Below are 21,321 nucleotides of genomic sequence, written 5' to 3' on the forward strand. Positions count from 1 at the left end.
CCCTGAATCCCCCCAAATCAGCCTGTACCCCCCCGAGCTCCCTGAATCCCCCCCAAATCTGCCTGCACCCCCCCGAGCCCCCTGAATCCCCCCCAAATCAGCCTGTACCCCCCCGAGCTCCCTGAATCCCCCCCAAATCAGCCTGTACCCCCCCGAGCCCCCTGAATCCCCCCCAAATCTGCCTGCACCCCCCCGAGCTCCCTGAATCCCCCCTAAATCTGCCTGTACCCCCCCGAGCTCCCTGAATCCCCCCCAAATCAGCCTGTACCCCCCCGAGCCCCCTGAATCCCCCCAAAATCTGCCTGTAACCCCCAGAGGCGTCTGCATCCCCCCCCAAGCTGCCTTCACCCCCCCAAGCTGCCTGCACCCCCCCAAAGCTGCCTGTCCCTGTCCCTGTCCCATGTCCCCCCCTGCCTCACCCCACATCTGCCCCGGGGACACGGAGCTGCCCAGCCCTGCACCCTCTCCCACACCAGCACCGAACTGGGTGCCGGGTGGGCCCCCGCGGGTGTGCGCACGCTTGGAGGCACAGCAGGGTCACACGCGTGTTGGCGCACACGCGTGCAGCTGCCCGTACAGGCGTGTGCACGCACACAGCGCACAGGTGCTCCCGCGTGCACATACGTGCGTGTGGACACGGGTCTGTAGATACGTGTCGTGGTTTCTAGGATGCGCCCGGCCACGCTTTCACACACACACACACACACACGTGTGTGTCTGCGCACACGCGTGTGCACACGTGTAGGCTTACACGGCCAGGGAATGGGGGGGGCCGCTGCTTCACCCCCCAACTCTGGGACCGGCCGGCAGCTCCGGCTGCGCTGCGGGAGGTTTGCTTTGGCTGCGGGCCTGGGGGAAAGCAAGAAGATTAACTGCTAACGCCAGATTAAACCCCTGATAAATCGGGTCCGGGGAAAGTGTGATGAATTATTTTCTGGCCGTTCTCTCCTCCGCGAAGAGCCGGAGGAAGGTGCCGCGGGGGCGCAGGTTGTGTCGCGGTGCTGGCTCCGGCCATCGCCATCCCGGCCGAAACTCCGCAAGAAATGGCGTTTCTGGTTCATCAGCAGCTCTGAAATGGGAGGAGGGAGATATCTGCTCCGGTTTGGGGTGAAAACACCCCACCGGAGTCACCGTCACCCCCAGCCACATCCCCATTCACCCCCAAAATCTCCCGTCTGCGACGCTGAGGAGCCAAGTTCTGGCTTGCAGCGAGTCTCTAATCCCCCGAAAAACAGGATTTTTCTAACAAAGAGCTGACATAACCTCACCTACAGCGACGCAGATGCTCGACGTGGTGCCAGGGGGGGTAGAGGGGACAGGGGACAGGGGATGGGGCTCTCTGCACCCCCCGGCAGAGCTGGAGGGGCTCGGGGAGGGTCACCCCAACCCCTTCATCCCAGGGGTGCAGGAGCTGCGCCCCCCCCCCCGTCACAGAGTCACAGGAGGGAGCGACGTTTGTTCCAAGTTTGGGGAAGGCAGGGAGGAAAAAAAAAAAAAAAACAAAAAAAAACCAACACAAAAAAGCACCCGGTTTGTAGAATCGGACCTGCCTGCAGCCCACCCCGGGGCACCCCTCATTCTCACGGGGACCCCTCGTTCCGTCACGTCGGGGCTGTCCTGGACCCCCTGACCCAGTGGGGGGACGAACACCGGCCCCCGGCAGCCCCACATCTGGAAGGGATTCTGCTGGGAAGGGCGGATAAAACCTTCGCACCCCACCCTCCTCTCCCTCCTTCCCGTCCTGGGAAAGCCCAGGGGTGGGCACGGTATAACACCCCCCCATCCTCCCCTCAACGCCCGGGAGGGCCGCGGATTCCCTGGGAGAAGCGGAGAAGGGCGAGGAAGCAGCTGGCACCGGCCGCCGCTGCCCTTCGCCCCCCCATTCCCGGCAAAAATCCTCCCAAACCGCAGAAATTCTGAGCGCGGAGAGCGCTGTGGGCCCCCCCCTCAGCCTGGACACGGCTCCCCCCCCCGCCTCAGCCCCCTCGCTGGTCCCTAAACACCCCAAAGTCCCCCATGGGGGGGGAACAGGGCTGCTCAGGGACCAAAATCCCCCCCCCGCCCCGGCGCAGCGTGGGGCTGAGCGAGGGCAGCTCGGCCGTCGCCTCCACCAAATCCATCCCAGCTGGCGGGGTGCAGCCCCCCCCTAACCTCCCGCCTTCCTCCGGCCACGGCCACGGCCGCTGCGGAAATGAAACGCAGCTGGACGGCGCGACCGTGCCCTGCCCCGGCCCAGCGGCCGCCGGGGACCCCGCCTGGGGGGCTGGGGGGAGCCCACGCGCCCCACGGCCTCCTCCGCTGAGCCGGCGGCTGCCGGCACGACAGGACCCCAACCCCCCGATCCCAGAGCGGGATGAAACTCCGACCCCGAGCCGCCGGCCGTTATCCGGCATCTGCTGACAAGTTGGGGCCCGGCCGCCTGCTTCTCATTTCCAAAAGATGTAAAAAAAAAAAACAACAAAAAAACCCAAAAACCAAACCAAAAAAACAAAACTCAACTTTTAACGACCGGCCATTTATAACCCAGCTCGTAAAGCCCCCCCCCCGTCCTAATCGCTTCCAAACCCGGCTCAGACACAAAGGCTCTCACCTTCCTCTGGATTTGGGGGCTCTAAAAGCTTCCCCCCCCCGTTTCCCAGGATGTGCAAGGCAGGACCGGGCACACACACACGGCCTGGGGTGAAAAGTTGTGCCCCCCCCGCCCCAAAACACCCCGCAGGATCCCTGTGGGATGTTCAGACCCCCCCCCCCCCCCCCGACACGCTTCAGGGGAACGTCGATTTTTGTCTTTAAACCCCAAAGAAACGGTCACGGGGCTCAGGGTGGAGGGGGGTGGGGGTTGTACCCCCCAAAACTCCCCCCCCCCCCAAGTCTCCACCAGCAGGAGCCGAGCGTGGCCACGTAAACAGGCCGAAAGGCTGGAAAATGTGACGTGTGCCGGGGATCGCTGCCTCCCCCCCGCCCTGCGGGGCCGCATCCAGCCCAGCGTGGGTGGGGGGGAGCCCCCGAGGCGGGCGCTGGCTCAGCACCGGCCCCGGCGGTGACGAAGGTGACGAGGAGGAGCCGCGTGCGCGGGGACGGCCGGCAGCCTTAGGCCACCACGGCCTTTGGGGGACCAGCCAGCACCCCGCGGTTTAACCACGAAGTAGGGGGGGGTCCCCATGAGCTCTGGGCAGGGGGAGGGGGCCGGCTCATCCCTGGGGTGAGGAGGAGGAGGAGGGTCACCGGGAGGCAGATGTTGGCAGGTGACGGGTGAGGGCTGACAGCAGCCACCCGAGGGGCCCGCTCGGAGCCCACAAACCCGGCGCTTGCCTGGAGGGCACCGGCTCGGCAGCTGAACCCCTCCGAGTGCCCTGGGAGCTCAGGCTGAGGCGCTGGGGTGTCCCTGGGTGTCCCCCCCCCCAGTTTCCCCCTCCTGGCCCAGTTTGGGCGTCAACCCAAGGTGGGGGGGCAACCACTTGGATTTCAAACGTGGTGGAAGGGAGCGTCGACCCCAAGGCCTGGAGCTCCTCTCCATCCCCCCACGCCCCCGCCGAAAGGAAAGGCTCGTTAATCATTTCTTTTTAATTGGGATTTGGTACATAAACATTTCAGTTCAAAGCAGCAGCCCCCCCCCCCCCGCAGCAGATCGAGAACTCGGGGCACGTTCAAGAGTTCAGGGCACAACCACCACGTCGGTGTTGGGACACGGCAAAGGGGGTGACACCGGTTCCCCGTGCCCGGGCTCGTCCCGGCCCCCGCGCTTGCAGCAGCACTTACGAAACAAGGAAGACGGCACCCGAATTGTCGAGGGGGTGCCGGGGGGGTGGGGGGAAACCGGCTCCGCCATCGGCGCGGGGACTTTCCGGCAGGATTCGCATCCCGCCCCGCCGGGCGCTGCCCGATCCCACACCCCCGCCGCAGCCCGGAGCCCTTCGGCGGTTCCTGTCCTTGTCAGAGGTAGTTTTGCAAGACTTAAAAAAGAAGTGGGAGGGGAAGGAGCCCCCCCCTCCCCGCACCTCCCCTCCACCAGGCACCGATTTCCCCGCAGAACCGGGCCCGTACTCGGGGCGAGCGCAGCCAGCAGAGCCCCGATGCCACCGCCCCCCCCCCCCAGCCCCGTGGCGTTATCGGCACCTCCGGCAGCACCGAGCTGTTCTGGGGGGGGTGCAGGATCTGAGAGAGACCCCCCCAGCCCCAACCCGGGAAGGCACAGGCTGGCCCCAGCTCTCCCCCACGTCCCTGAGGGAGGACGGAGCGAAGTAGCAGCAGCGTAACAAGGCACGTCGGGGGCACGGGGAGGGGCGCACGGGGCTCCACGCTCCCACCGTCTGTCTGTCCCCACTACCTTGCCCGGACGGACAGAACAGCCCCTTGGCGCTCGCTGCTCCTCCCCGCGGACTCTGGGTCCCTTTTGGGGTGCAGGATCGGGCTGTGGGGCCGTCACTCCTTCTCGGGGTTCAGCATGAGGTGTTGCTCCCACTCGGCCTCCACCACCTTGTAGAGCTCCATGGTGGCTCGGGCGTCCTCCACCGAGGAGTGACCGCTCTTCCCGACCTGTTGGGGACAGAGACAGGGTGGGCACAGCCCGAGCCACCGCTGTGACACCGCCTGAACAAGAAAAAGCCCCCCCTAACACTGCAAAGACTGAGCTGAGGGGTCTCTCCCCCCGCAGCCTGGCTCCCAGGGAAGGGGAAACTGAGGCACGGGGCTGCTTTGCTCCAGCAGCTGCTGAAACTGGGGCACCCTGCTCTGAGGATGGGGTGTGAAACTTCAATCTTCCCCTGGGGACAGACCTCCCCGCCTCCTGTCACCCCGATACGGCGCAGTGGGGGATCCCCACGCCGCTCCCCAGCTCTCGGGGGGGGGGGGGGGGGGAGCACGGGGAGCTCCCAGCCGAGGGAGCGGCCTCGCAGCGGCACCGTGTGGCAGCCGCCGAGATGGGGGAGGAGGCTGCGGCCGAGCTACCTGGATGTCCTTGTGCAGCAGCTCTTTGGTGAGGCGCTTCAGGGAGATGGCGACGTTCTCGGGGAAACCACCCTTACGGTTCAGCAAAGGGATTTTAGACGTGTCCCGGGTGAGCGCTTTGGGGTGGAAGTAATTGAGCGCCTTGAAATCGTTGCAGATGGCGTGGCCGACCACGATCTTCCCGGCGAGGATGCGCAGGATCTGAGGAGGGAGGATTGAAAATTGGAGGAGGGTGGGGTGGGGTTAAGACACCCCGGCAACTTGTTTCATGCTTCGCTGGGGGGTTTCTGTCCCCCAGCTTGCGCCCTGGGATGTGGGGCTGCCCCGCTGCCAGTGGGGAGAAGCAGGTCGGTGTGAATCGCAGAATCAACTCGGTTGGAAAGGTCCTTGAAGATGATCTAGTCCTTAACCCAGCACTGACCCCCCCCCAACTCCCCCAGATCCCTCAGCGCTGGCTCAGCCCGACTCTTCAACCCCCCCAGGGATCCCGGGGACTCCCCCCTGCCCTGGGCAGCCCATTCCAACGCCCAACAGCCCCTTCTGCACAGAAATCCTTCCTCAGAGCCAGCCTGACCCTGCCCTGGGCAGCTTGAGGCCATTCCCTCTGAGCCCTCAGTGGAGTCACTTCCTCTGTTTCAGAGGCCAAACGGGGACACACGAGCCCCGGCAGCCTGACAATCCCCCCCAAAACAGCCCGAACCACCCCCCCGAGACAAAAAGCCCAGCCCTGTGTGTCCCCCCGCCCCGCCCCAGAAACGCAGGCGAGGGCGCACCTCTCGCTGGGCCTTGCCGAAGGGGACGGCGTTCACCATGTGCTGCCGCCGGATGCCGCTCCAGCGGGTGCGATAGTCCACGATGGGGGCGCTGGGACGGATGTACTGGTCGTACACGACGTCGCCCCCGTAGCTCACGATGCTGCAGCGGGCCAGGGAGCTGGTGCGGCCGCCGGGCCCCGTGCCCACCATCTCACAGTCGATGGCCACCAGTTTTCGGGGCTGCGGGGGAAAACCGTTGGAGGCTTTTTGGTTTTTTTTAGCCGGGCCACGGACCGGTGGAGTCTTCGCTTTCAAGGGAAGCCCCGTCCCTTTGGGGCCGTTCTGCGCGGCCGCAGCGGGCTTGGGGATGGACGCGGGACGGTTCGCTTTGGGGGCCGGTTTGGAAACCGGCTTCTCCGGGCCCTTCTCGGCCGCCCCCCGCCTCTTGCCCGGCTTCTTCTGGGACCCCCTCCCGGGCGGCAGCGGCTGAGCCACCGGCAGCTGCTTCTGCTTCAGCACCCCCCGCCGCTCCAGCACCCGCCGCCGCCGCAGGAAACTTTTGTGCTTTCGGTTCCCGGTCTCCTTCTTCTCGGGGCGCTCGGAGGGGGCGAAGTCCACGTTGAGGATCAAATCCGCCATGACGGACCCCGGCAGCGAGGCTGGGGGGGGGGGAAACGGGGACGGACGCCACCCCCCGCGGCAGCCCCCAGCGGTCCGGTCCGGTCCGGTCCTGCTGCGGCGGGGAGCAGCGGCTCAGCACCGGGGTGTCCCCCCGCTCCCACGCAAGGCCCCGGCCCTGTCACCGGGCCAGGCCGGGCCGCGCCGCGCCGCACCCCCCCCCCTCCCGCCCCCTCCGCGCCCCGGAAGCGGAAGTTGCCCCCGCGGCGGAACGGCGCGTGGCCGGCGCGGAGCGGCGCGTGGCCGCCGGTGCGCATGCGCGCAGGCCCACAGGTCCCCCCCCGGGCGCAGTGACGTCATTCGTCCGCGACGCGGTCCTCGGTGCGCGGGCGCGGCGGGAACTCGGAGGGGCCGGGCGGTGAGTGGCGCGTGGGGCCGCTCTGGCCCGCGGGCGGGGCGACTCGATGGTCTGGGCGGCCTGGAGAGGCGGCGGCTGCCGCGGGGTGTGTGTGGACCTATAGGGTGACGTCAGGGCCTGGCGTGACGTCACAGACCATTGGCGCTGCCCGGTGACATCATGGCCGCGGGAGGGCCGATGGCATCCCTGGGTGGTGCCACGGCCCGGTGACGTCACGGCCGTGGGAAGGGAGGGGGGGGAATTGCATCCCTGGGTGATGTCACGGCCCGGTGACGTCACGGCTGCCTCACTGGGTGACGTCACAGCCAGGTGACATCACGGCGAGGGGGGGAGTCGCATCCCTGGGTGACATCACGGCCTGATGAGGTGACACCGCCGGGAGGTCCCACCCAGCAGAGGCTGGTGGCACCCTGGGGTGACGCCGCCCCTGGGGACACACCCCGGGGTGACCCCAGGGCTGACGACCCCCCCCAGGCGCCCCCATGGCAGCCGCCCCCCCCCCCGAGCCGGCCCTGCGGCGGGAGCAGCAGCGAGCGGCCGACATCATCCGCCTCCTGTCGCTCTACCGGCCCCTGCTCGACGCCTACGTCATCGTGAGTGTCCCCACAGCCGTGCCCCGCGTCCCCCGCTTTGTGTCCCCCCTGCTGACCGCCCCCCCCCGCTCCTCCCCACAGGATTTCTTCACCGAGGGGCTGTGGGCACAGCTGCCCCCGCCCTGGCAAGCCGCCCTGGCTACCGCCACCCCCCCGCAGCTGGCCGGGCTCCTGGGGGGCCACGGGGGGCCGGGGGCCACTTGGCCCCTGTCCCTCCTGGCCTTCGCCGCCGCCACCCGGGCCCTCGCCTTCCCCCGGGGCCGCCCGGGGGGGTCCCCACACCCCCCCTGCCAGAGCGCCCGCCTGCACCCCCTGCTCCGCCGCCACGTCAAGCCCAAAAAGCAGCACGAGATCCGGCGCCTGGGGAAGGTGGGTGCCCCCCCCCCGCCCCTGCAGCCCCCCAAAAACCCCCAAACTCCCCCCAAAACCCCTCCTCTCCCCACAGCTGCTGCAGAGGCTGAGCCAAGCCACCGGCTGCGACCGCGTGGTGGACGTTGGAGCGGGGCAGGTAGGAACTGTGGGGGCACCCTGGGGGGAAGTGTGTGTCCCCCCCCCTAGCTGAGTGTGTGCGTCCCCCCCCTCAGGGCCACCTCTCACGTTTCCTGGCCTTCGGCCTCGGCTTATCCGTCACCGCGGTGGAGGGCGACGGCCGCCTGGCCAGCATGGCGGAGCGCTTCGACCAGGAGCTGCTGCGGGAGCTGGGAAAAACGGGGGTGCCGCCAGGAAACGAGGGGCCCCCCCGGTGCCGCCAGAACCGCACCCCCCCACCTCCCCTCACCCCCCAGCGCCCACATCACGTAGCCGGCCGCTTGGACCCGGGGGCTCCCTGGGGGGAATTCTTATTGCCCCCCGACCCTCCAGGGTCAGGCCCCGCTGCCCAAAACCCACTGAGTGACCCGGGGGGGTCCGAGGGGGGGTCCCGGGTGCTGGTGACGGGGCTCCACGCCTGCGGGGACCTCAGCCCGGCCTTGCTGCGCCACTTCGCCCGCAGCCCCTCGGTGGCCGCCGTCACCTCGGCGGGCTGCTGCTACATGAAGCTATCCACCGCCCCCACGCCTCTGGGGTACCCCCTCGGCTACCCCTTGAGCACTTGGGTAGCCGGATTACCGGGCCACCAACTTTCCTACCGGGCACGGGAAGGCGCCTGCCACGCTCTGGAGGAATACGCGGGGCGTTTGGACGGGGAGAGCGGTTGCCTTCGTGCCCACTGCTACCGCGCCGTCCTCGAGACCCTCATCCGGGCGGCCGACCCCAGCAAGAAGCGCCCCGGGGTGCAGACGGTGAAGAAATCACACACCCTCACCTTCCCCCAGTGAGTTCGGGGCGCAGGGGGGGGACACACACACCCGCCCCCCTCCTTTTTTGTGTGTGTTTGTCCCCTTTTTTTTCCCGCCTCGAGCGTGACGTTACCCCACAGATACGCTCGGCTGGGGCTGCCCCGCGTGGGGCTGGATCCGGCCACCGTCCCGCTGGACTCGGAGGCCGTGGGGGCCATGTTGGAGCAGCAGCACAAAGTGGTGGCGTTTTTCAGCCTCACGCTGCTGCTGGCCCCGCTGGTGGAGACCCTCATCCTCCTTGATCGCCTGCTCTACCTGCGGGAGCAAGGTGGGTGCTGCTGCCGCTGAGGGGAGGGGGTGGGGGGAGAATGGTGGCGTTACCAGTACCGCCCCCCCCGCGCTGCCCCCAGGTTTCCAGTGCGCCCTCGTTCCCCTCTTCAACCCTCGATTCTCCCCCCGCAATCTGGTGCTGGTGGCCGCACGGACCCCCCTGAGCACGGTGCTGTCGGGTCTGGATGAGGACAGCAGCGAGGATGAGGACACGGGGGTGGCAGAGCTCCGCGGGGAGGGGCCGAGCCCCCCCAAACCGTAATAAAACCGGGATTTGAACAGCCCAGAGCTCGGTGTGAGTTGGGGGCTGCCGAAAGCACCACGCGCCGCCAACGGGGGAAAATAAAAGGGTGTCTTTATTGCAGATCCCAGCCCTGGGGAGCCGGGGGGGGGTTCTCGTTCCCCCCCCCCAGTTAATACCAGTAGGATTTCTTAGCCCTGCGCGTCTCCACGATGTTCATAGCGTCCATGATCTCCTCCTCGAAGGTCTTGAGGGACGGCACGTACGTTTTGTTCAGCGCGTCCTCCACCGTCGTGTCCTTCGGGCCATCTGTGCAGCCAGAGGGACAGCGCTGAGCCCCTCGGGGGGGGGGGTGTCCCTGTTTCTCCTGGGGGCCAGCAGCCCTGTTTGCCCACCCCTTTCCTCTTCCCTTGTCCCCGCTCACCGATCCAGTGCTCGGGGATGATCCCGTCCCGGCGCTGCTGCAGGGGCAGGGGGATGATGCGGCCGCTGCGCAGGGAGACGCGGACGCGCTCGCCCTCCTCCGTGTATCGCCACTGCACCTCCGTCGGCTTCCTGCCGGCCACGGGCGGTTCGGGGGGGACAGAACCCACAGAACCCCAGACTCACCCGGGCTGGAAAAGCCCCTGAAGCTCCTCCAGCCCAACCGTGACCCTCCCCCTGACCGTTCCCAACTCCCCCAGATCCCTCAGCGCTGGCTCAGCCCGACTCTTCAACCCCCCCAGGGATCCCGGGGACTCCCCCCTGCCCTGGGCAGCCCATTCCAACGCCCAACAGCCCCTTCTGCACAGAAATCCTTCCTCAGAGCCAGCCTGACCCTGCCCTGGGCAGCTTGAGGCCATTCCCTCGGGGCCTGGCGCTGGGGCCTTGGCTCCAGAGACTCATCCCCACGTCCCCCAGTGTCCCCCGTGTCCCCCCCCCCCAGCCATTACCGGTCCTCGGGGTCGACCAGGGCGATCTGGCTGAGCAGCAGCGGGGCCTCGCTGGCGATGTAGGTCCCGGCGTATTTGGCGGTTCGGTTGACGTAGCGGTAGTGCTGGGATGGGATGGGGGGGGGTTACCAACAGCCTGTGGGTGTCGTCCCCCCCCCCGCCTCAGGTCGTCTCCCCCCACCCCCCCGCCTCCTCCAGCCTCACCGTGTTCAGCCCTTCCACCACCACCCAGTTCCGGGCTCGCACCACCTGGGTGACCATCCCCTGCTTCCCCGCGTCCTTCCCGGTGAGGAGCTGGACCTGGGATTGTCCAAAAGAGGGGGGGGCGTCAAGGTGGGGGACTCCCCCCCCCCCCCCCCTCAGCCCAACCCAGCCGCCACTTTGGGGGCGGCCCGGCGAGGTGGGGGACATGCACGCGCTCACCGTGTCACCCCGAAACACCTTCCAGTCCTCCTCGGCGATGGGCTCCACGAAGATCTTGCGGCGGCGCTGCCCCGGGGGGTTGCGGAGCTTGGCGGCGGCGGAGTCGGGGGGCCACGTGCCGTGCCGGTAATCGGGGGGCAGGCACAGCCGCCCCGCGCGCAGCAGGGCCGAGAGGCGCATGGTGCTGGGGGGGGGCTGGGGAGAGGGAGGGGGGGTCATGGGGGAGGCTGCAGGGCCTCCTGCCCCCCCCATCTTCTGTGCTCCACGGGGGGGGGCCCAGGCGTCCTGCAGAGCCCCCCCCTCAACTCCAAGGGGACTCAGGGGTCTGTCAGAGCCCCCCCGAAGGGGACCCCAGCTCCTACAGAGCCCCCCCTCTCACCTCCCAAAGGGGACCCAGGTGTCCTGCAGAGCCCCCCCACCCCAAAGGGGACCCCGGTGTCACACAGACCCCCCCTCACCCCCCAAAGGGGACCCTGGTGTCACACAGAGCCCCCCCACCCCAAAGGTGACCCCGGTGTCACACAGACCCCCCCTCACCCCCCAAAGGGGACCCAGGTGCCCCGCAGAGCCCCCCCACCCCAAAGGTGACCCCGGTATCACACAGACCCCCCCTCACCCCCCAAAGGTGACCCCGGTGTCACACAGACCCCCCCTCACCCCCCAAAGGGGACCCTGGTGTCACACAGAGCCCCCCCTCACCCCCCAAAGGGGACCCCGGTGTCACACAGACCCCCCCTCACCCCCCAAAGGGGACCCAGGTGCCCCGCAGAGCCCCCCGTCACCTCCAAGCGGACGCAGGCATCCATCAGAGCCCCCCCCACCCCCCAAAGGGGACCCCGGCGCCCTATGAGCCCCCCCCAACCCTCAAGGGGGCCCCCGGTGTCCCGCTGAGCCCCCCTCCCCCGCCAGAGGGCCCCCGGTGTCCCGCGGACCCCCCCGCCCCCTCCCCGCTCACCTCCGCCTCTCCCGCGCCCCTGGACCGCAGGGGGGGGGCGTGGCGCGGGCCGGGCCGCAGGGCACGCCGGGAGCTGTAGTCCGAAGCCCCGCCCCTCCCGGCGCGATGCATCCTGGGAGCGGCCGCGGGCGGGGTGCGGCCTGCCGCGGGGCACGCCGGGAGCCGCGTTGCACGCCGGGAGCCGCGGTGTGCGCTGGGAGGTGTAGTCCCCGCCCACTCCAGCGTCCCCAATCGGGCCCGGGGCGGCCCCGGGGACCCGGACCGGGGCGCGAGGCCGAGCTGGGGCGGGGGCACCGACACCGCCGGCCCCCCAGCGCCCCCCTGCCCGGGCAGGGCCCCGCGCGGGGCCTGTGGGGCCTCCCCGAGACCCGGGAGCTCCCCGGGGCCCGCCCAGGCCCCCCGGTGGCAGCGGCCGCCCAGCCCGGGCAGCTGGGAGCTGTAGTCCCGCGGCGGGGCTGGCACCCGGCCACGGCTCCATTTTCTGCCGCCGGAGCCGGCGGTTGATCCGGGGGGAACCCGATATAGGGGCAGCCAGGGCACAGCAAAGCCCCGACTGAAACAACCCCTCCTCCTGCTTTTTGTTTCTTTATTAAACGTCTCCCCTCCAAAAACCTTCCCTCTGCTTCTTTCCCTTTTTCAACCACCTTTCGCCCCAGGAACAGCCCACAAGTCCCTGTTTGTTCCAATCCCTTCCCGCATTTCCTTCTGGTCCCCCTCCAGCACCGAGAAAATCAACCCAAGCTCCCGGGGGACACCGGAGCCCCTCTCTAGCAGCAGCCCCCACGCTGAGGGGTTCCTAGAGCAGCCCAAAGTGGCCCAAAACCCCCAGCGAGGAGGGACGAGGCCAACCCCAGGGCACGGAGACGCCGGTGGAAGCGCTTTAAAAAGGCATGAATCGCTTTTATTTCAAATCAACTGATCAGCCCCCTAGAAATCACTAATACAAAGCATGCGCCCCGCAACGGCGGGGCCGGGAGATGCGGGTCGGTTCAGGGGTTCGTGTTACCGGGTTTCTCTTCATTTCTCTTTTTTTTTTTTTTTTTTTCCTTTTTTCTTTTTGTTTTGTTTTTTTGTTTTGTTTTGTTTTGTTTTGAAATTTCATTTTCGTTTTGTTTCTCTTGTCCGGAGTTGCGGACGCAACGAGCCGACGAGGGCGAAATGGGGCAGCACCCAGGGACCCCAGCGGGGAAGGGGCAGGCGGGAAGATCAGCTCGCCGGGGAGGCCGCTACAGGCTGTGGGAGCCAAGAAAAAACCCGGGCGCACGGTCACGGACCCCCCGTGGCACCAGGACCCCCCCTCTCCAGCAGGGATGTTCCCCCATGCCCGGGGCGGGCAGGGAGGAGCCCAGCTGTTGGGGATGGGGGGCACCGCACCACCCTCACCTCTCCTTGTGGTCTCTGACCTCCTCCGCGCCCGCCTTCTCCTTGCTCTCCTGCTTGGCTTCGTTGGCGTCCGGCACACTGGCGGCGTCGCTGTTCTTCTCCTTCTCCCCTTCGGCCAGGTTGGGTTTCGGCTCCTCCTTGGAGGCCTCTTCGTTGTCTACTTTCTTCTCCCCTTCCTGCCCCTCCGCCTCCTTGGTGCGTTTGGGGGAGTCCTGGGTGGGGGGAGCTCAGCTCAGCCCAGCTCCAGACCCCACCCCTGCGCCCACATCCCCATGTCACACAGAACCCCAGAATCATCCCAGTTGGAAAAGCCCCTGAAGCTCCTCCAGCCCAGCCATGACCCTCCCCCTGACCGTTCCCAACTCCCCCAGATCCCTCAGCGCTGGCTCAGCCCGACTCTTCAACCCCCCCAGGGATCCCGGGGACTCCCCCCTGCCCTGGGCAGCCCATTCCAACGCCCAACAGCCCCTTCTGCACAGAAATCCTTCCTCAGAGCCAGCCTGACCCTGCCCTGGGCAGCTTGAGGCCATTCCCTCGGGGCCTGGCGCTGGGGCCTTGGCTCCAGAGACTCATCCCCCCTCTCTGCCCCCTCCTGGCAGGGAGTTCGAGAGGACCAGGAGGTCTCCCAAACGTCCCCAAATGTCCCGCTACCTCCAAAGCATCTTCCGCTTTCCTCTTGATCCCGCCTTTCTCATTCTTCTCCTTGGACTGCTCGTCGATCACCAATTTCCCCTCCTCGTCGCTGCTGCCCTCTGCATTGCCCTTCTTCTCCCCGTCGCCCTCTGGCTCCCGCTCCGGCTCGGCGTCCTCAGGGCAGGTTTTCTTCTGGGTGGGCTGGAGGGGACACGGGGGAACTCAGAGGGGAACCCGGGAAGGGGGAACAAGGGGGGAAGGAGGCAACTGGAGGGGGACACGAGGCACTTGGACCCCCTCCCCGGCTCCCGACTCACCTGGTAGCCAGAGGCTTTGACAGTGGGGTTGTTCTCAATCTCCCACAACCCTTCGCTGAACCCTTTCCGTTTGTTGGGTTTCCCGAACTTCTCCTTGCATTCTTCATAGGGGAAGAGATCTTTGGGCCCCAGGAATGCCCTGCTCGGAGGGGGGGGAGTGGAGAGAAGCAGTGAGAAATGGCAGCCAAGGGGGACAGGGGGGTGTCTTGCCTTTCCCCAAACCCCCCCGGTGTCGCCAGGATCCGTCAGTGCCCCCCTCGGCCCCGTCTCTCACGCGCACCGGGGCCCCACTCACGTTTCGTGGGTCCCAAAGAAGAAGACTTGGTATTTATTGGAGGAGGATTTTACTGCAGCTTCCGGCATCTCATCAATCTGCGCGACACAAAGGACGGGGTGAGAAATCGGGGAGGGCAGAGCCTTGGCTCTACTCTTCCCCCTTCCCCACCCCAACACCGGGATGTCACCCACCAGGTGGGGACACGGGTGTCCCACACGCCGCATCCAACCGACCGACAGAGCCCGGGGAGGGTGAAAAAACACATTATTCCTCGGGGTTTCACCCACTGGTGGGCAAGAACATAAAACTAAGCTGCTGTGCCCACCGGTGTGGGGGCAGCGGGGGGCTCCCCTTCTGCCACCCCGTGGGGACGGGCGAGGAGCGTCCGCCGTAAGCTCTTGTCTAGACTGGCTCAGACATATTTAGCTCAGCAAATTCACGCGAGAGGCGGTGCCGGTGAAACCAGAGGCATCGCCTCTAGCCCTGGGTTGGGGCGTGGGGGGAAAAGCCGAGAGGTGTCGGGGTGCCTGGTGATGCCTTTCTGCTGCTGGGACCCCCCCCCCTCAAACTGAAATGGGGTTACCGGCCGCGGGGACGGCGCGGTGAGGACCAGGGGGGGTCCGTGAGCAACCGGCGCCAACCCCGCTGGCAGGTGCTGTTTCACCGAGCGTGAATATTCCCGAGGCGCCAAGCGGGAATAGAGCGAAAGCGACTCCGGCTGCTTTTTATAGCGTCTAAAAATAACCCCCCCTGGCTCCAGCCAGCGCGAGGAGCGCAGCCATAAATTCCCCCAGAAAAGCCTCAAAGGGAGGTGGAAGGAGCCGAGGGAGGATGCGGGCGGGGGTCTTGGGGCGGATGCCAGCGCGTCACCGGGCAGGAAGGTGCCAGCGCTGGCGGCCGGGGTGCTGGGTCCCGTTCCCAGCGCGCTGCTGACTCACGGCACGACCTTTGCTAAGTCACTGCCACCTTCCTGGCTCACCGAGCCTCAGTTTCCCCAGCCGGCCGGGCCAGGGTGCCAGCGGCAGGGTTGCCACCGGGGTTTTTTTTTCCCCCCCCTTCCTCCTGGCGTATCACCGACCCCTCACAAACACGATGCTCGAGGGCCGACCCGGCCAAGGGTTTCTCCCAGTTTCATTCCCGGAGCTGGGAATACTGTGCAGCTTCATTCCCCTCCATCCAGGAGCTAACACGTGCTGCGGTGTCGGGCGGCGATGCCGGCACGGCCGCAGGGGCAGTCAGGTGGGTTGGGATCCCAGTACAGGGCTCCGGGCAGGCACTGGGACGTGGTGGGCAGCTGCTGGGACAGCTGGACCGGGGCGGGATGCGCCTCCGCACCATCCCCGCTGCCCAAATGCGGTTCAGCGCATCCAGCCGCCCTCCTGCATCCGCCCTCCCGGCTCCAGAGCGTGTTCTGGGATTGGTGTCGTGCCTCCACCCAGCACCCCGGGGCTGCCAGCACCGCCACCCTGCCCTGAAGCCCCCCACACCCCTCATCCAGCACCCCCAAACACGCGGGGCACTGCAGGAGCAGGGATGGGGTGAGCAGGGACAGGGCCCAGCAGCATAAAGGTTGGTCTCGCCCTCACCCTGGCCCCCACGCCCCGGCAGGACCCCTGCCCGCTCGCAGCCCCCGGCGCTCGCCTGCCCGAGCCTCCGCCACCACCACGGCAGCCGGGAGCAGCGGCCCCGTCCCTGCGCGGAGGAGAAAATATGAGTCAGAGGGGCGGCCGGCCAGCCCGGCCTCGCCGTGGGGACACTTCTCTGCAGGCCACGTTTCCGCAGGTCGCTCCCGGGATGATGCGGCAAAGGCCCCACCAGCCCCACAGAAGCACCCCCCTGCCCCCCGGGGGAAGACATGGCTCCCCTGCACCCCTCGCAGTGCTGGGACCCTGGTGGAGACCCCCCTGCCCCAGCCCATTCCCCCAACTAGTTTTAAAACCTCCTCCCCGGCGGAAAGGCGGCAGACGTGGCGGCGAGAGGGACGGCTGCCCCGGGGCACCGTGGTCCCCGCGCCCACCACACCAGGAACCGTCCTTGGCCAAGGTCACGGCACGGCCGAGGGACGGGCAGCGGTGGGCCCAGCGCTGGGGAAAGCTCCTGCCTCCCCCCTGGCTGATCCACACACCCCCCCCAGCCCGTCCCTGTGAGCGACAAGCCCTTTATCTGCCCTTTCTTCACCCAAACTCAGAGCAAAGGAGGTGGCATCTCTGTCTGCAGGGGCAGGCGGGGAAGCCGGGATGGGGGGAGATAACGGGGCAGCGGGGGGGGGGTGAGATGCCCCGGCGGGAACGCTGATAGGCACGTGCTGGGGGTGGGAGCCCTTCCAAAAAGCATGGAAGGTGTGGGGGGGTTCACACTGCCCAAGCGTGCTGTCCCCGGGGCCTTTGCTCCTGCTGGAGAGCTGGGGCTGTTTGGACACCCCCCCCTCCCCCAAAACTGAGGGGCTCACAGCCCACCCAGCTGCCAAACTCGAGGCACCGTTTGTCCAATGTCTGTTTGTCCATCCGTGTTGCTTACTGAAAAGGTGGCAAGGGACAGGGGGGTGTGTGTTAAAGGGCTGCGGTGCTGGGTTAAAGTACACTTGTGCCCGTCACCGTCTGTGTCACCCCCCCTGCCACCAGCTCCAGCAAACAGCACCAGTGTCACCAGCCCGTCCTTGCCCAGGCACCTCGGACCCACAGGGCTTGGAGGGGGGGGTCCAAAAACAAGAGGCTGGGACAGGCCCCCCCAGGAGGGAAAGCTCTGGAGCGTGGCAGGGGAGGGACAGGCACGTACCCCGGTGTGGACTCTGCCCCCAACCTCTGCACTTGACCTTTGCAACTGGCCCTGGGAGCGTGAGCAGGGCTGGGAGCAGCCCGGCCTGCATCAGCCCCAGGGGACCCCGACAGCGCTGGGGTGCTGGGGGCCACCCACCCCCTGCCTCAGTTTCCCCCCAAGGGCTGGCAATCAGGGACGAGGGAAATAGCGGAATTAATTCACAAGGGGCACACACACACACACACAAAAAGCTACGTGGAGGGGGGAGCACACGCAGCCAGGCCAAGTTCCTGCGGCACCCCTGAGCCTCGCACCCACCAAGGGCTGTCCCCAGCCCCAGGGGACATCGCAGTGGCCTCGGTGGCCCAAGGCCAGGGCCCTGTGGGGGTGGGCTTCTCCCTCGCCGGGCACTGGCCCCTCATCTCCCTGCTTCCATGCCTCAGTTTCCCCTCTAATGAGCGCTGCCTCTCTTGAGGAGCAGCTTCACCCAGGGGGGTGCTGAGCTGCCGGTGTTGGGGGACGGTGCCAGGCGTTGTGTCCCTGCAGGGACCACGAGCACCGTCCCCAGGGAACGGGCCAGGGGAATAAGGAATAACAACCCCCCCTGTCCCCACGGTGCCTCTGGCTCTCCTCCCTCCCCCCTCCATTTCTTCCCTCGCCGTTTCTTTCTGCTCCAGCCACACCTGGTCGGAAACAAATATCCCAGCGCACGCCACAGGCGGCCGGGTAACGTTTCATCACAGCACCTGATTAGTCACGGGCAAACCCTCCCTGCTTCACCCCAGCCCGCCAAGGGATTCGTCACTGGAGGGAGGGCACCCCAAAATCCCCCCCTCTGCCTTCCCCAGTTCAACCCAGCATCCCCCCCTGAGCTCGCTGCCCCGGCCTCCTGCTGCTTTTGGAGAGGGTGAGGGGTGGGCTGGGGGGGGGGGGGGGAAAACCTTGTTCCCCGCCTGCTCGTGTGGCCCCGAAACGCTCCTGCCATGATGGTGGCGGTGAAACCGGCTGCTGGGAGCCGAGGGCGGCGTGAAACCCGCGCGGGCCTGGCCCTGCACGGCGCACGGTCGGTCTGGGGGGGCTCAGGCTGGGGCGAGGCCACGCGAGCCCCGACCCTGCTTCACCCCACACCCCCCCCCTCGGCCCAGTGATGGGGCTTGGGGGGGGGGCACCCACCCAAGAGGAGTTGGTTGGGGGGTTTATTTTTGAGGAGGAGGGGGGAACCCCACCGGGGGTGGGATGGGTGAAGGAGGATGAAGCAGCGGGGCTGTGTTGGGGGGTCAAGGGGAGCATCGCTGCCCCCCACCCCTAAAAATAAAACAAAAAAAAAAAAAAAAAAAAAAAGGGAAGCGGTGGGGGGAAGCAGGCGCCGGGCTCCCAGGGATCCCTCTGGCTCCTCCTCGCAAAAGCCGCTTTCAAATGCGCGTTGGGAGGCCAGTGCCAAATCCCAACGCCTCCCCACCCCCTCCCCGGCCTCCCCGCCAGAACCCTACAAACCAAACAAAAGTTATTCAAACCCGAGGAGGGGAAGGAGGAGGGGATGGGGGAGATCCTCGGCCTTTAAAACCCGCTGCCGCTGCTGCGCGATTCCTCCGCGTTTCGGTTTAACGTGGGGGTTTGCTGGCGGCCCAGCTCCCTTTGCAGCAAAGGCCGAAACGGGGAGGGTGGGGGTGAGGAGAAGGTGGTGGTGGTGGTAGGGGAGTGTGTGTGTGTGTGGGGGGGGAAAAAACACTCCCGAGGAAATTTTAAACTGCATCATCAACCACTTAAAAATAACCAGCGATGTATTCTGTAGCCAAAGCTTGCCCACGGCCACTCAGCCGAGCCACTGGCCCACCCGGGGCAGGATCAGGCCCCGATGGCTCTCGGTGAGGTGTCGGCGAGGGGGGGGGGCGGGGGGAACCCAGGTTCACGGCACTGAATCCCCCCTCCTCCAAAAGATGCTCAATGCCCCCCCCCCCCGTATCCACACAACACCCAGAGCCACAAGCCGGGTGGAGGCGGCGGGTCCAAGCACCCCCCTCGTGTCCAGCACCCTGCCTCGACGCCCCCACCCCTTCCCCCTGTGTGTGTGTCCCCCCCCCAACTCTGTCCTAAGTCCTCAGTAATTATATTGATTTTTTAAAGCCAACCTCCCAGCGGGCGCTGGCACCTCTTTAGCACCCGGCTAGAGGTGAGGCCACGCGGAGCTGGGGGACACGCTGGTGAAGCCAGGAATTGGGGGGGTGGGGGATTTAACTAAGCCCCCCCCCCCCCCTCCCGCCTCAAGTCTCCCCCAAATCATGGGTGAAACGAAGCAGCGAGTCCACGGAGCGACGTGTGGCCTCCCCGACACCCCGTGGGGGGGTCCCGCTGCTGGTGCCCCCATAGAGCTGGGAGCAAAGTTGGGGGGCGGAGGGGGGCATCGTGGTGAGGCCCCACACCGGGAAGGGGACCCCCCCAGACCCACTGGGTGATGCTGGGGGGCGGGGGGGGCGCCAGCCTCGTGCTCCGGTGCAGGATGCGGCCCAGGTCACGGCTTCATCCCTCTGCCCGGGGGCGGGGGGGGGGGTTCGTCCTGCCCTGGGGGACTGAAACGAGCAGGAGCAACCCGGGAAGATGGGGGGGGGGGGGGGGGGGGGGGGGGGGCGCTCCCCACTCCCACGCGGTGGCAAAAGCCACGCGGTCCCCCCCACCCGTGACCCCCCCCACACCTGTCTCCTTCCTTCCCTCCCCCCCCGCGGAGGGAAATGAATAAATAGCACAAAAGGGGCCCGAGGGGAGGGGGGGGGGAGCCCGGGACGTTGTTTCCAATATATTAACCCCCCCTCCAAACCCAACAAAATAACCAGAAAGCGCTTTCCAACCACCGCCCCCCCCCCTCTTGGTAACGAATAACCCCCAACTTTTCCAGCCCGAGGAGCGAGGCCCGGGCCCGGCCTTACATAAGGTGCCGGTAAAGTTGGATTCAACCGAAAACCAGCAGCCCCCCCCCCGGTGCACCGGGGAAGCCTGACCCCGGTGCGAGTCCCCCCCCCTCCTCCTCCTCCTCCCCCGTTGCAGCCTGGCCCCGGGACACCGGCTGCGGCGTGCGGCCGCGTTATGCAACGGGGAGCACCGGGAGGTGGAGGGGGGGGAACGGGGGGTCCCATTGCCTTCCCCCCCCCTCCCGCTCCTTCCCCCGTTTCTTACCCGGGCAGGCCAGTGCGGGTAACCCTTCATCTTGGCAAAGACCAGGTCCCCGCATTTGTATTCCTTCTGCCGGTTGGACCGGGACATCTTTGCTGGCGGCTCCTCCCGGGCCTGGGGGGGGCGGGCAGGGGAGAGGGGAAGGGGGGGTTAAGGATGAAGTTTGGAAGGCAAAACCCGGCGAGGCAGGGATTAGCAACAAAAAAAAAAAAAAAAAAAAAGAAAGAAAAAAAAAAAAAAGGGGGGGGGGGGAGGAGGGGAACCAGCGGTTTCTCCTGCCCCCCAGCGCGGCGGGCCCGGTGAGAGCCCGGGGCGGGGGGGCGGCGGCGGCCCCGGCCCGCGGTGCTAGGAGCGGCGCGGCGCGGCGGCGGTGGGTCCGTGCCCCATGCGGTTGTTTGTGTTTGAAATTCAATTGCTCCCTCCCTCCGCCACCCCCCCCCCCTCCTCCCTTCCTCCTCCTCCTCCTCCTCCTCCCGGTGGATGCGCTCGGAGGCTCGGCAGCGCTGCCTTGCACACGCACGCACACCCACCCACACCCACGGGTGATCTTGGGGGGGGGGGAAAGGAGGGATCCCCTCGGCGGGTTGGGTTTGCTGCGAAATACCCGGCTGGAGGGGAGCAGCCAGGCTTGTGCAAAAAAAAAAAAAAAAAAAAAAAAAAATCCACCCCAAAACAACCAAACAACAACAAAAAGCGCAACTGATAAAAATTTATCCAGCTGCAGGTGGCTTGGGGGGGTCTGGGGGTGCCTCCAGCTGAGGGTTGGTGAATAATCGTGGATGTGGCACGAGGAACAGGGACACGGTGTGACATCAGAGGGACGGCTGGCCCTGGAAATGGAGGGGTCTGGTGTAAACCTAGCGTAAATCCAGTGTAAACCCTGAGTAAACCCAGTGTAGCGGCACCCCCAAAATTCCCCACCCAGGCTGCACCTGAGTATGTTGTAGGAGAAGGAGGTCAGCCTTTAAAATAAAAAAATAATAATAATAATAAAAAAAGAAAATAACCAATTGGGAGCATTTTGTGCCCAGGCTGCCTCGGGTGCGCTCCCCCCTTCACCTAAATCAGAACAGGCAAAGCATTTTTCTACAGAAATACCCTGTTGTGCAGGGCTCGGGCTGGAGGTACCAGGATTACTCACAGTGCACGAAATTAAGCACGTAGGAAAATATTTGCGTGCCTGGGGAGGAGGCTCAGGGCGCCCGGCCAGGCTCGATGCGGGGGTTAGGGGGTGACTAAGTCACCAGATGAGTAAGTCGTCACCCTTGGTCTCCTTCTGCTCCCAGTTCTGCTGCTAAAC

General features: G+C 66.5%; 4 protein-coding genes across 5 annotated transcripts; 1 reads left to right on the top strand and 3 right to left on the bottom strand.

Annotated features, from left to right (window-relative positions):
• Nucleotides 1-3,585: 3,585 nt before the first annotated feature.
• ISG20L2 (interferon stimulated exonuclease gene 20 like 2) lies at nucleotides 3,586-6,552 on the bottom strand. Its single transcript, XM_074928988.1, has 3 exons — nucleotides 5,721-6,552; nucleotides 4,948-5,148; nucleotides 3,586-4,536 (listed from the first exon to the last, which is right to left on the bottom strand). Exons 1-3 carry the CDS (start codon nucleotides 6,339-6,341, stop codon nucleotides 4,423-4,425), a joined length of 936 nt encoding a protein of 311 aa, XP_074785089.1. The 5' UTR covers nucleotides 6,342-6,552; the 3' UTR covers nucleotides 3,586-4,422.
• A 138-nt stretch (nucleotides 6,553-6,690) lies between these two features.
• Nucleotides 6,691-9,212, top strand: METTL25B (methyltransferase like 25B). Of its 2 annotated transcripts, none has more exons than XM_074928975.1 (7): nucleotides 6,691-6,738; nucleotides 7,044-7,331; nucleotides 7,413-7,700; nucleotides 7,777-7,839; nucleotides 7,916-8,643; nucleotides 8,749-8,936; nucleotides 9,019-9,212. In XM_074928975.1, the coding sequence occupies exons 2-7, from the start codon at nucleotides 7,221-7,223 to the stop codon at nucleotides 9,198-9,200; spliced, it is 1,560 nt and encodes a 519-aa protein (XP_074785076.1). In that variant the 5' UTR covers nucleotides 6,691-6,738; nucleotides 7,044-7,220; the 3' UTR covers nucleotides 9,201-9,212. The 2 variants fall into 2 exon arrangements, with proteins under 2 accessions (XP_074785076.1, XP_074785077.1); XM_074928976.1 differs by having other exon boundaries at nucleotides 6,697-6,738; nucleotides 7,213-7,331.
• Nucleotides 9,213-9,276: 64 nt separating this feature from the next.
• Nucleotides 9,277-11,564, bottom strand: MRPL24 (mitochondrial ribosomal protein L24). The gene is made up of 6 exons (XM_074929135.1): nucleotides 11,490-11,564; nucleotides 10,535-10,729; nucleotides 10,316-10,411; nucleotides 10,112-10,215; nucleotides 9,604-9,734; nucleotides 9,277-9,488 (listed from the first exon to the last, which is right to left on the bottom strand). Exons 2-6 carry the CDS (start codon nucleotides 10,712-10,714, stop codon nucleotides 9,352-9,354), a joined length of 648 nt encoding a protein of 215 aa, XP_074785236.1. The 5' UTR covers nucleotides 10,715-10,729; nucleotides 11,490-11,564; the 3' UTR covers nucleotides 9,277-9,351.
• Nucleotides 11,565-12,370: 806 nt separating this feature from the next.
• HDGF (heparin binding growth factor) lies at nucleotides 12,371-20,477 on the bottom strand. The gene is made up of 6 exons (XM_074928958.1): nucleotides 20,025-20,477; nucleotides 14,118-14,194; nucleotides 13,823-13,961; nucleotides 13,524-13,706; nucleotides 12,873-13,084; nucleotides 12,371-12,722 (listed from the first exon to the last, which is right to left on the bottom strand). The coding sequence occupies exons 1-6, from the start codon at nucleotides 20,109-20,111 to the stop codon at nucleotides 12,716-12,718; spliced, it is 705 nt and encodes a 234-aa protein (XP_074785059.1). The 5' UTR covers nucleotides 20,112-20,477; the 3' UTR covers nucleotides 12,371-12,715.
• Nucleotides 20,478-21,321: the final 844 nt, after the last annotated feature.

This window comes from Athene noctua, chromosome 29, assembly GCF_965140245.1.
Source record: "Athene noctua chromosome 29, bAthNoc1.hap1.1, whole genome shotgun sequence".
Taxonomy (NCBI): Eukaryota; Metazoa; Chordata; class Aves; order Strigiformes; family Strigidae; genus Athene; species Athene noctua.